Source organism: Leopardus geoffroyi, chromosome C1 (genome assembly GCF_018350155.1).
Source record: "Leopardus geoffroyi isolate Oge1 chromosome C1, O.geoffroyi_Oge1_pat1.0, whole genome shotgun sequence".
NCBI lineage: Eukaryota > Metazoa > Chordata > Mammalia > Carnivora > Felidae > Leopardus > Leopardus geoffroyi.
The window spans coordinates 127,109,283-127,122,198 of record NC_059328.1 but is presented as its reverse complement, the minus strand read 5'-3'; the positions used below and the strand labels follow the sequence as shown (position 1 = coordinate 127,122,198).

The 12,916-nt window shown below is 36.4% G+C and overlaps 1 protein-coding gene across 5 annotated transcripts in view; it reads left to right on the top strand.

The window, feature by feature from the left end:
• Window positions 1–12,916, top strand: part of ZRANB3 (zinc finger RANBP2-type containing 3) — a 304,410-nt gene that overhangs the window by 117,795 nt on the left and 173,699 nt on the right. For all 5 annotated transcript variants that reach the window (XM_045479592.1, XM_045479595.1, XM_045479591.1 and 2 more), the window contains one exon: window positions 12,364–12,382. In XM_045479592.1, coding sequence (XP_045335548.1) covers window positions 12,364–12,382 — 19 coding nt within the window. The remainder of the gene's footprint in view (window positions 1–12,363; window positions 12,383–12,916) is intronic.

Here is a 12,916-nt window from a genome sequence, read left to right as displayed (position 1 = left end):
CTTTAAAACTGAGAACAAACTGAGGGTTGATGGGGGTTGGGAGGGAGGGGAGGGTGGGTGATGGGTATTGAGGAGGGCACCTGTTGGGATGAGCACTGGGTGTTGTATGGAAACCAATTTGAAAATAAATTTCATATTTAAAAGAAAAAAGATAGAGTTGGCCAACTTTTTCTATTAAGGGCCAGATTGTAAATATTTTAGACTTTCCATGCCATACAGTCTCTTTTTCTACTACTTAACTCAGTCTTCGTCACACAAAAGTAGCCATTAATAATATGCAAATGAATGAGCTGGACTGTATTCCAGTAAAACTTCTTTTATGGAAATCATTGATAAGCCAAATATGGCCAATGGACAAACTCTAGTTTTAAAGAAGTCACAATTCTCATTTTAGGGATGTCTGGGTGGCCCAGTCAGTTAAGCGTCTTTGACCCAGGTTATCATCTTGGGATTCGTGAGTTCAAGTTCCGCATTGGACTCTCTGCTGACAGCTTGGAGCCTGGAGCCTGCTTCAGCTTCTGTGTCTCCCTCTCTTTCTGCCCCTTCCACACTAGAACTCTGCCTCTCTCTCAAAAATAAATAAAGTTTAAAAAAAATTCAAGGGACGTCTGAGTGGCTCAGTCACTTAAGCGTGCGTCTTCGGCTCAGGTCTTGATCGAAGGGTCGGTGATTTCGAGCCCTGCGTCCGACTCTATGCTGACAGCTCAGAGCCTGGAGCCTGTTTCAGATACTGTGTCTCCCTCTCTCTCTGCCCCTCCTCTACTCACGCTCTCTATTTCTCTCAAAAATAAATAAGCATTAAAAAAAGAAAATTCTCATTTTAATGGTGAAGAACTGAGTTTTCATGTGGATTATAATCCAGAAAATAGTACTCAAAGAATTTCTGGATTATCTGAATAACTACTTTACATCAGTTATGTGTATATTTGGTGTTGTGTTTTGCATTTAGGATTGAATGGGCATCTTTCCTCTGCACACACGACAAATACTTGTTATTGTGAAATGGTGAATGAGTAAAAGCTTTTTACAATAGTTGGAATAGAGAAAAGTGTAATTAGTAATTATGATAGTCAATATGAAGTAAAGAATTTCTTTTCTTCTTAATCATAGCCACAGTCATATAGCTATTTAATACAGATGTCAATAAAACCTCAGAGCTGACTTGATCTTTATGCAATAGAGCCTACAGTGTTTCGAAATCACTCTTACTTAAAATTGACCTTCGATTTTGTGACAAAGCCTGATGTTGCTTTCCCCAGTCTCTTTTTCCCTTTTCCCTCATATAAGAGGGAGGGTGTGTGGAGTGGTCTATGTGACCAGCTAAAGCACTCTTTTCCAAACTCCATTTAGAAGTCACTGGGTGGTGATTTTGGGAAAGCTTGTTAAAATACTGTCAATTCATTTGGTAAGTGCCCTTTTGTCCTCTTCCTTTCTTTCTGCCTTAAACATTGCTCCCCAATCTGGAACTGTACCAGCTATCTTTTGACCTACCCTAAAGGAAAAGACAAGAAGATTGTAGAGGTGGGACACTTTCATCTTGGCTCTTGCTTCAGTGTGGACTCACCTAACTCTAACCTTCCTGTTCAGGAAGGGGTGTGGTGGTGGGTGAGAAGGAAAATAGTCCTATTTTAGCTATTAGTATTTGGTTTTTTACTATGTTCAGCTGGACTCAATTCTGTCTCTTTCTTTCTTTCTTTCTTTCTTTCTTTCTTTCTTTCTTTCTTTCTTAATATAATTTATTGTCAAATTGGCTTACGTACAACACCCAGTGCTCATCCCAATAGGTGCCCTCCTCAATGCTCATCACCCATTTTCCCCTCTCCCCCTCCCCCCATCAACCCCAGTTTGTTCTCTGTATTTAAGAGTCTTGCAGTTTGCCTCTCTCCCTCTCTGTTTGTAACTGTATTTCCCCCTTCCCTTCCCCCATGGTCTTCTGTTAAGTTTCTCAAGATTCACATATGTGGACTCAATTCTCTATCCTTAAAAAAGTAAATTGAAACAATATAATAGATAATGGGTTCTTTCTATTTTGTGATCTATTCTTAGTTTTGGTAAATATGTTCTCGTCTATGAAATATTTTCAGGTTTTATTAGCATAAAATTCAATAAATCCAAAACCAGGCAAAAAAAAATGAATTCATAAATAAAGGTTAATGTTCTATTATACTGTGAGAGAGGCTCTCAATTTGTAATAAAGTGTTTAACTTATTTCTCTATCTTCCTGTCAACATTTAAATATCACTGATGCACATGTCTTTACTAACAAAGCAATTTTGGTACTATGAATCATTTTTACTACTTATAAAATCACTTTAGACTAGATCAAGCAGAACTGACTTACTCCTTAGCTCCTTTGTATATTTTTGTTTATAACTCTAATATATTCTAATGAATGTCTAATTAAGCCCTAAAATTTTTTCACTAATTGCTTAGGAATAATGAACTTTTTTGACCTGAAATTTTATAAATAAAAATAAAATAATTTGTAAAAGCTAATATGTGACATAATGGCCCAGTGGGAGTTATTATACATCCTGAAACAAAAATAATTCTCTCAAAACAGCTGATACACACCTTTTCTTTTTTAAACCACCTAAGAGGATGCAGAAAATTTTTCCAGTTTTGCTCTTATTAGTAAAAGTTATGGGACTATTTTATGCTAATGAAGTCAGACTAATGAAGCATAATATTTTCAAGATATTATCAAGCATTAGGGACTAGTTTAATTTTTCTTTTTAATGTTCATGAACAGAAAAAGCATTTCTTTTTAAAAACACACTTGGCTTTTGGTATACACAAAGGATTTGTTCATATTACCCCACATCTTTTAGGTATCTTTTATACCCTTTCTGTATGACTGGTATTTCATAATGGGTAAAAAGAACTATAAGAAAACAAGACACTGAATGTCATTTTACCTTGGTTTTCAAAGTCATAACATATGCAGCAGATGTGGGTTGCTTCACCTGAACTTTTTCTCCTCTTCCTTCCCTACCAGCAGACTCTAGAATTCTTTTTCTTTTTAAATTTTTTTAAATGTTTATTTAGTTTTGAGAGAAAAAGTGACAGAGAGCCAGCAGCTGAGGGGCAGAGAAAGAGGGAGACACAGAATCTGAAGCAGGCTCCAAGCTGTCAGCACAGAGCCTGACCCAGGGCTTGAACTCATGAATTGTGAGATCATGTCCTGAGCCAAAGTCAGGGGCTTAACCGAGTGAGCCATGCAGGCACCCCAAGGCTGTAGAATTCTTTAAGTATAGTTTCCATATTCTTTTTTTTTTTTTTAAGTTTTTATTTATTTTGTGACAAGGAAAGGGCACAAACAGAAGAGGGGGATGGGGAGAGAGAACCCAAGTAGGTAGGCTCTACACTGTCAGCTCAGAGCCCAATGCTGGGCTTGAACTCCTAAACCATGAGGTCATGAACTGAGCTGAAATCAGGAGTTGGAGGCTTACCTGACTGAGCCACCCAGACTGCCAACTTTCCACGTGCTTCTGAACATCAGTGGGTAAGGACAAATTGGAGCTATTTATATAGGATAACAGAATAGAGAGATGACATGAGTGGGCTATGGAATTAAGTACCCTGGAACCATCCCATTCCTGGATTTCGTGTTATGTATTATGTGATCTTTTAATTATTTTTAGTGATTAAGCCATTTTGAGTTCAGTTTCTGTTCTTGCATTGCATCCTAAAGGAAACTATTTATGAAACCAGTTTTTAAAGTCAATCACATTTTCTTCCATTTTTAATGGTGAAATTTGAAGCTATTGTCCTCTGTAACTCCCCTATTGCCATAGACTCTAAGTCTAAAGTTCTTTCTTGGCCAGCAAGAAAGTGGGACGCAGGATTAAAATGGGAGAGATGGCTAATGTCTGGGAAAAGACAAGAGCCTTGAATAAGCGTTCTTGCCCCATATTTATTAAGGTCAGAAGACTTACAAACATGACAGGTGTGCACAAAGAGACAATGTATCTGTGAACATTAATTCATGGCATGAGGGAAAGGGGGCTTTGAAGATACACAGTGTTTGGGGTTTGGGTCAGTATAAAACAAAATCCTGGAGCTGGGTAGATGGGCCGATGGTTGTTAATGGCAGACAGGAGGCGCTGTGTTTGTTTATCTTAGCTAGCTAGCCTAGGGGATAAAACAGATAGGGCAAATAACCTCAGGGTTAACAAGGCACCTTTTCTTTTGCTAATCAGTTCTGGACAGCTTCACCTGCAGTGCAGTCTATAGCCCCAAATACTTGTTCACCTAATTTGGACCTTCTTCCTGTGAAAGCAGCAGCTTTCTGCTCTAGTACTAAATTAGGGGGTGTTTTTGCCTTGAATACCTAATCTTGCTTACCTCATATATTGTATTGAGGGCCTTTTCCCCTCCCTCTCTATCCTAGGGGATTTTGCCCCTCCCTACTTTATTTTGGGGGTCTTATCCTGTTTACCCAAGCTTGGGAGACAGAACCCCAAGTAGGTAGGCTCTGCACTGTCGCTCTATGGCTTTGTAATTCTTTATGCCTTGGTAACTAATGCATTGGTATAAGCCCAGGGAATTTCTCAGCTTATTCCCCACACCCTGTATCCATTGTCAGTATTTAGTTACTGACAATAAACATAGTTATTTGTTGAATGTAGTTATTTGTTGAACTTATCACCAGCAAAACAGTAATAAAATTTTTGTACTCTCTTACCTCATTTGATCACAGCTCAGCTTACATGCCTTAGTCATTTCCTAAAACAGATGAGACTAAGAAGCTGGATATAGAGATCTAGGATATATTTAATCATGTACTTGCAAATAAAAGCACTGCTTTAAGCTTTTACAGAAATTCGGCAGACTGATGTGACATGCAACCAAAATAAATTCTGTTGTTTTATAGTTATAATTTTAAACAGAAAAATCTGACCCAAGGATAAGAATCACAGACTCAGATCAATTGTTTAAATAACTCCTTTAGAAATTTTATTTTATTTTATTTTATCTTAGTTTACTTTATTTTATTATATTTAGAGCTTACTTAGCTTTAGTTTCAGATATCAACATGCATAGTATGTCGTAATAACTTCACGATATCCAGGGGGAAAAAATGTCCAAATAGAGATTTTAAATGTGAATCTGGAATGTATGCTAAAAGCCATAGGTACAGATTTAAGACTCATATGGGTGGCACCTACAACTAGGAGAATGGATGATAGCTTTGGAATAGAAGTAGAGCATAAAGAGAAAATGACTATAAAGGTTGAACACTGAACAGGGTGAGAGAGGTGGAGGCACAGAGAAAAGCGACATGAGAGCTGGGAGGAGAGTCAGGAGCAGCTGGGAAGCCCAGGAGAGTTTTTTCAGTCAGTGGTTGTTTATTCCAGACATGTATAAAGAGGCCAAGCTAGATGAGAGCTGAACTGGAAGATTTTCTGACTATACACACTTGTCATTTGCCAAAGCAATGGAAAACCAGGATTTAAAAAAAAAAAAAATTCAACCTAAATTTTTCCTTTTCTTTTTCATCATGTTATAGTGGTATATTGTGCACTTTTGGGATTTTACATGAGGTTAAGATAGGTTAAATCTTATGTTATTATTTGTGACACACACACACACACACACACACACACACACACACATACATACATATATACCCATACGTAAACAGAATATTTCTAAAAGGCTCACAATAAATTGATAACTTTGTTTCCTTCAGAGCAGCTAATACCTGGGACATCCTTGAGGAATAGGTATTGGAGAGAGACTTTCCACTTCTATACCTCTTGAATCATGTACATATGAATGTATCCCCTGTTCAAAAAATAAATAATATTAAAGCTAAACAAAATAAAGGCCATTTTATTATGTTGAACTTTTACAGTTACGGGAAAAGTATTTTAAGACATTGCTGTGGCTAGATAAAGTATTATGACTTGATCTGAATCCGTTGTCCCTGTAGCTTTGTCTCTGGGGAGAGTGGGTGGAGTTTGGGTTCAAGTTACATTAAGTTAACACTGGTCAAGTATACATACTAAAGCATTATATGGTATATATAATATGGTTTAGTATGTAAATGGTTGATACCTGTTAAAGGACAGATTGCATATAAATATCCGGAAGGTCAATATTTTCCCAGAGGAAATAGCCCACTTCTGAGGTTGAAGTATGCATGGTAGTTGACTAAGCAGCTCTTGTGTTCAGGTACGAAGTCTTGAATTCTGTACTTATAATTCCAAACATCTTACATATGTTCATCTTACATATGTTCACCTCACTGAATTGTCAGTGTTATCAAAATATTCTCTTACTGTTCTCTTGCTGCAGTGTTACCAAAATATTCTTTTGCTGTTTTCTTTTTACAGACATGATATATTCAAGAAATATGGGTGTTACAAAAAGAAAGGTGGATTTTTTTAATATAAAGAAGTTGGAGAAACGCTTAAACACAAATTGTTCAGTTCTGTGAGTCTTAGATTAGAAATTTAGCTGGTGCGTAAAATGATCCTCAGAAAAGTATAAAGCTGTTCAGCTTTCTCTTTTCTAGCTGTATAAAAATTTGGGTTAAAAATAGCAAACACTGAGCATGTGCATCCAAAGATATAGTTGCTGCAAACACTGGAATATATATGTCTTGATACTGTAAGTGGATGATTAATGTAAGGAGCCTGAAGGTTTTGGAAACAACTCAGTGAAATGAAAAGTTGCTTTTTGATGTCTGTAGCCAAGCTTAATAAATTATAATTCAAGCAATTAACATGAATTTGGAACAAAATATTATTTATTTTTTTGTAACATTGGCAAACTGAACTGTTTATAAAATTCAGTTAGAATTATATAGCTGTTGGCACATCAAACCAATCTTGGCGAATACAATAGATATTCTTTAAAGAAGGAAATTTTCTTTTTAGTTGTAGGTTAAAGTCCCTGTTACTTGGATTGTGTTTGACATTTCCCATTGGGAGAAAGAGCTATTTTTATTTCAATGGGTAACTGTGGTGATGGGTAGCCTTTCGATTACAAGGTAGACTTTCGTTTCAATCAAATGTGTAAAATTTCTACAAAGTGAGAAATTTTATTAGCCATATTTTCCCTTTTTAAATTATGGTAGCACATTGAAGTTCCATTAGTCAGCTTTCTTGTTTTCTTTTGCACTATTGACTTTTTGCCCACTGTTCAGGTTTCCAACATGTTCTGTAGGTACTACCCTATTTTTATTTTTATTGTTATTTTTGATACCAGAGTTTTTGATTACTCTGTATCTGTTGCGTCCATTGTTTACTGCCCACCATCTTCTTTACCACTTTTACATAATGCTTACAAGTGAGCTCCTGGTAACTTTTAATGATGGCCTTTTAGCCCTTATCCTTTGCAACATCTCTGTGACATTTGGACACTGTTAACCATTTACTCTTCTGAATGTTTTCCTGGGCTTCTTAGACCCTGATCCTTATTCTCCAACTCTTTGAGTACTTCTCTTACTTCACTTTATTTATTTATTTTTTTCTAAATGAGAATGTTTCCCAAGATTCTAGCCATGAAAAACTCATCTCCATATTTTTACAATTTACACATGAGAACCCAATTCACTTCTTTTTGCTTTATGATCATCTTCATGTACTACTTTCTCATTTTTTAAATGTTTATTTATTTATTTTGAAAGGGGAGGGTGCACACAAGGAGGGGAGGAACAGAAGTAGAAGGAGAGAGAGAATCCCAAACAGGCTCCACACTGTGAGAACAGAGCCCCGCGTGGGGTTCCATCTCATGAACTGTGACATCATGACCTTAGCTGAAATCAAGGGTCATATGTTTAACTGACTGAGCCACCCAGGCGCCCCCGTACTCATTTTTATTTATTCTCTTGACTTGATTCTCAAGTTCCTCATCCATACTTCTACCTGCCTGCTAGATATTACTCATAGGATCAGTAAGATATTTAATGAGTTATTTGTACTATTTTATCTTAAAACAAAACAAAACAACTTTTGTGGACCTTAGTTTTCTTGGCAACTACTACCATGTTTCTCTGTTCCCCTCTACAGGGTAATTACTTGAGATTGTAGTCTCTATTTACTCTCTTTGCTTCCTCTCCTTCTGTTCTCTCTTGAACCCACTTAAGGGAGGCTTTGGTCTCCTACCATTTTATCAGAGTTGCTCTTGTGAAATCAGTGATCTCTTGCCAAATCAAATGGTCAATTCTCAGATTTCGTTTTATTAGACCTTTTTAGTAGATTTACTATAGTTGTTCATTCCTTCCTTCGTGAGACAATTTCTTTATCTGCCTTCTAGGGTACCATATTCCTCTTGTATCTTTTTACATTACTAGACACTCCTTCTCAGTCCTTTTTCTGGATCCTTCTCCTCTTTGTACCCCTATATGTTGGAATGCTCCAGGGGTCACCCTTAGTTCTCTCCTCCCTATATTTTTACTCCCTAGGTGATTTCATTTAATCTCCTGATTTTTAAACGTCATCTGTTTGGTATTCTGCTTTAGAATACTTTCTAGTGCTCTTCTGCCTTGTTACCTCTCTAATTTTTCACTGGAGTTGCCATATAGGATACACATCACCCATTAAATTCATGCATATCAGGCATCATTGCTTACCAGATCTTTTCTGTCTTTTCTGTCTTTTCATCTTTTCATCTTCTTGTGTCTTCAATTTATGTTGAGGTGTGTTTATTGTTTGATTATTTTCTTAAGTATTTTTCCTCCTAGGGTTTACTTGTGTTTTGTTATCTTGGAGAGATTGGCTGGCTTCAAATATCTCTTTGCCATCTCTTACAAATAATGGGTATCTTGACTAGATATAAGATGCATTAATTCTCCTTTCTGTTCAAATAGCCTGGATTCTCCTCCATGGTTTTTTAGCTTCTGGTGTTGATGATGATAAGTCCATTGCTGGTCCTGGCTTTTCCATTTATGAATAATTGTTCTTTCTGTCTGAACACTTACAAGGGTTTTTTTTTTTTCTTATTTTTTAGATTACTGCATTTTATAAGGGTATGATCAGTAGATATTTGTCTTTTCTATCCAATGTGAAACTTAGTTACCCTTTCCAGTTATCCACCAGAGGTGTTTTGTCAACCTGAATAAAGTTTCTTTTATTATTTACTTGATAGTTGCCTCTACTTCGCATGGTGTCTTTTTTACTTTTGAACACCTATTTTTCACATATTTTCACATTTTTCTGGATTTATCCTTCAAGTATTTTCTCTTTTCTGTGCCTGTACATTTACTTAGTTCTTTGCTCTGTGTTTTGAGATAATCTTTGCACTTCATCTCCCAGTCTACTTAAATAGGTGTCAGTAATGATTTTTCTTTTTTTATGCATGTGCTCATTTTAATTTGAAAATTGTGACCTTAAGTTTTATGGTGTGTGTGTGTGTGATACAGTAGAATTTACTTAAGTGCAGTAACAGTTGTTGTACAGGTGTTTATCTTTTCTGGCACTTCTTCTTTCAGTAGATACATGTTCTAATTATTCAGCCTTACTCTGCTCTTTCAAATGTTTGGGCCTCTCATGTTATCAGTTGTTTTTATATGATGGAAAATCATAGAAATCATGTCTGGAAATCATGTTTGCTTGCTGAACTGTTCTTAACAGCAGGAATCCCAGCAGTCAGAGTAGATATAGTGCCTAAAGTTTAAGGATGGTTAGCCTTCTAGAGATACCTAAAGGAAGCCTGATGTTCTCTAATGTACTCAACTGCCCTAGTTCCAAAGTAGGAAATACTCTTCTGTCTCATGATAGGAAAATATAGCATATTCCAAGAGATTGGAAGTAATCTTAGCATTGGGGTCTTCAGATACCTACATGCAAAGTTATTTCAGTGATGTTCCTTTTCAGTTAGCCCCCAACGGAACAATGTAACTGCAAACCAGTTTAAGCTGATGTTACTCCACTAGGGCCTTAAGACGTCTCAGCAAGATGCTTAACTTTAGAAAGTTCAGGAACTTGGTGTTGGACATAGGGAAGTACAGGCCACAGTCAAGTTGTCATGTTTCAGAATACTTTGTATCCTCACTCATTCCAGTGCCATTTACATTCTGATGATTCTCAAATTTATTGTATTTCCACTCCCCTACTGTTCTCCTGATGCACATGTCCAGTTGCCTACTCAGCTGTTTGACTTGGCAGTCTAATGTATATCACAAAGGTTGCATGTCCAAATTGATCACACGACTGTCATTGTGAAACCTAATTTTTCCAAGTCTTTCTTACCTCGGTGAATAGCATTGCCACCATTTTTTACAGTTAATTCTCAAGTCAGTATCTTAAGATTCATTCTTGACTTTTCTCTCTTATTTTTACATCCCCATCCCATTAATCCACAAATTGTATTGGCTGTACTTTCAAAATGAACCAAACTTCTCACCACTTCCACCTCTACCACTCATCTATACATTGTTGTGTCTCTCCTGGTCTTTTGCTGTTGCCTCCTGACTGCTCTCCATTCTTCCGCTCGTGCCCTCTACAGTTTATTCTCTATAAGCCAGAGTAATCTTTTAAAAAGGTAAAACAGTGCTTCCGTCTAAAGGATTCTAAGAAAATCCAAATGCCATGTAATTGCTTAGGTGGCTCTGCATGCCAGAAGGCTCCCCCAACTGCCTTCCAACCTTATCTTCACCATTTTCCTAATTTAGCGCACATTAGGCAGATTACCTTCCATGTTCTTTAATTACATCATAACCATCTTATCTCAAGGCCCTTGTACTTGCTGCTCACTTTGTACTTGCTGATCACATTGTTTCTCAAACAGATTTTCTCATGATTCCCTTACTTGTTAAATTTGTCTTACTTAAATCTGTCTTCATACTGTCTTATTATAGAGACTGTTCCCTACCATTCTATAGAATAGATCCTTTCCTACATGCCTGTTCCTTCTTACCCTGTTTCAGTTTTTTTTTTTTTCCTAGCACCTCTCACCACTTGAGCCATATGTGTATTTCATTGTCTTCTTCCAGTCACCATCTATGAAGAAATGACTTTATAATTCACTACCTATCCCTAGCACTTACTAGGTAGGTAGTAGATACTTCATAAATAATACATACTTCAAGTGACATCTTTACCAAATTTGAGTTTCATTTAATTTTTTCTAAATTTTTTTAATGTTTATTTTTGAGAGAGAGAGAGAGACAGAGTGTGAATGGGGGGAGGGGCAAAGAGAGAGGGAGACACAGAATCCGAAGCAGTCTCCAGGCTCTGAGCTGTCAGCATACAGCCTGACACAGGGCTTAAACTCAGGAAAGGCAAGATCATGACCTAAGCCGAAGTCAGACACCTTACTGATTGAGCTACCCAGGTACCCCCAGTTTCATTTTAAAATGAAAAAGTAGGCATACATGTGAATCTTTCTGGAAATAAATCATGTTTTTCAAGTTATTGTTTTTTAGTTCTTTACTTTTTAGACTTATTTGCGAAACATGTAATAAACTTTACTTTTAAGTATGTTTTAAATTTCAGTTCAAGTATTTGTATTTAATCTTTCTCTAAAAATACTTATTATGTAACCTGACTTTTTTTCTATGATCAAAATTCTATTTTGCCTGTGACTTATTTTTTGATAGTATATTCATTAACAAATTCCTAATTTGTTTTTTTTAAGTTAAAAGAAATCTTATAAAATTGCATAATGTTAAGACCACTGGGAATAAAGAAAGGAAAGAATAGAAATAGGGACTTTATTCCTTTCTAATTAGAATACTCCAGTGTTTTTAGGTTGCCTGTAAATCCTCTCAGTTAAGAGATTGGCTTTTCCCCATACGGTATACTCTCTGTTTCTAAGGGCCCCTCATGATCCTGACCATGCCTGCTTTTTGCTCTGCTTTTTCTTCTGCTTAAGATCTCAGCTTATGCCCCCTATCCTTAATTTTCAGTGTATAGAATTTACTTCTATAGATGAATAAAAAAGAATAGAAAAACTTTAACCAAATGATAGTAGAAACCAAAATTCAGCTTGAAAATAGGCTGAGCCTATATAATATAGCATATAGAATCATAGGTATAACATGCTAATATGTGGTTGAAATTTATTTTCTTGTACTTTAATACAGCATTCTTCTAATCTCTAGAGATTTATTGGTAAGAAGGGAAGTCGTTGGTACAATCACTTGCCATTTTGTTCTCATTTTTGAAGGGTCATTATAGCTGTTTCCCTGGGTGGGCAGTGGGGAACAACATTTCTGAATCTCTGATCCTCCCACATAACCATATGCCATTGGCAGCTGGAGAGTCTTATAAACACCTCTCTCTGGCTTAGTACTTTAAAATTTGTAACTCTTTAAAACTGTTCTGTGGCAAGCTACTTTATCAAAACTTTTTAAATGGTTGGCTTTGTTAATGAAGATATTAACTTGGTTTTATTTTGATTTTTTTCCAGGTGTATGGTGGCTGATGAAGTAAGTGTTTTCATGATTTTTATGTCTTTTGTAAAATTCCACAACCTATTTTTAGTGTCTACTATTTACAATGTGCTCTCTGTCTTTCCTTATGATTCTATGTCTTATCTGTAGAGAGGAGAGGGAACAGATACAGAAGTAATGAGAATGAATGTGTTGTGTATGTGTGTGTGTGCACACACTTGAAGCATGTTAGGTGCATGCTTGAAACATTAGTATTAAAATCAGTGATCCAAAATTTTATGTTGTTGGCAGAGAAACCATGAGTGTGCTATAAAATTCAGCCCCAAGGAGCACCTGGGTGGCTTAGTCTGTTAAGCGTCCAACTCTTGATTTCAGCTTATGTCATGGTCTCACCGTTTGTGAGTTCAGGTTCCTCATCAGATTCTGGGCTGACAGCATGGAGCCTGCTTGGGATTCTCACTCTCTCTCTCTGCCCATTCCCTGCTTGCTTTCTCTTTCTCTCTCTCTCTCTCAAAATAAATAAGCAAAAACCTAAAAAATATTAAAGTAGTATTTTATTATCATTAAAAT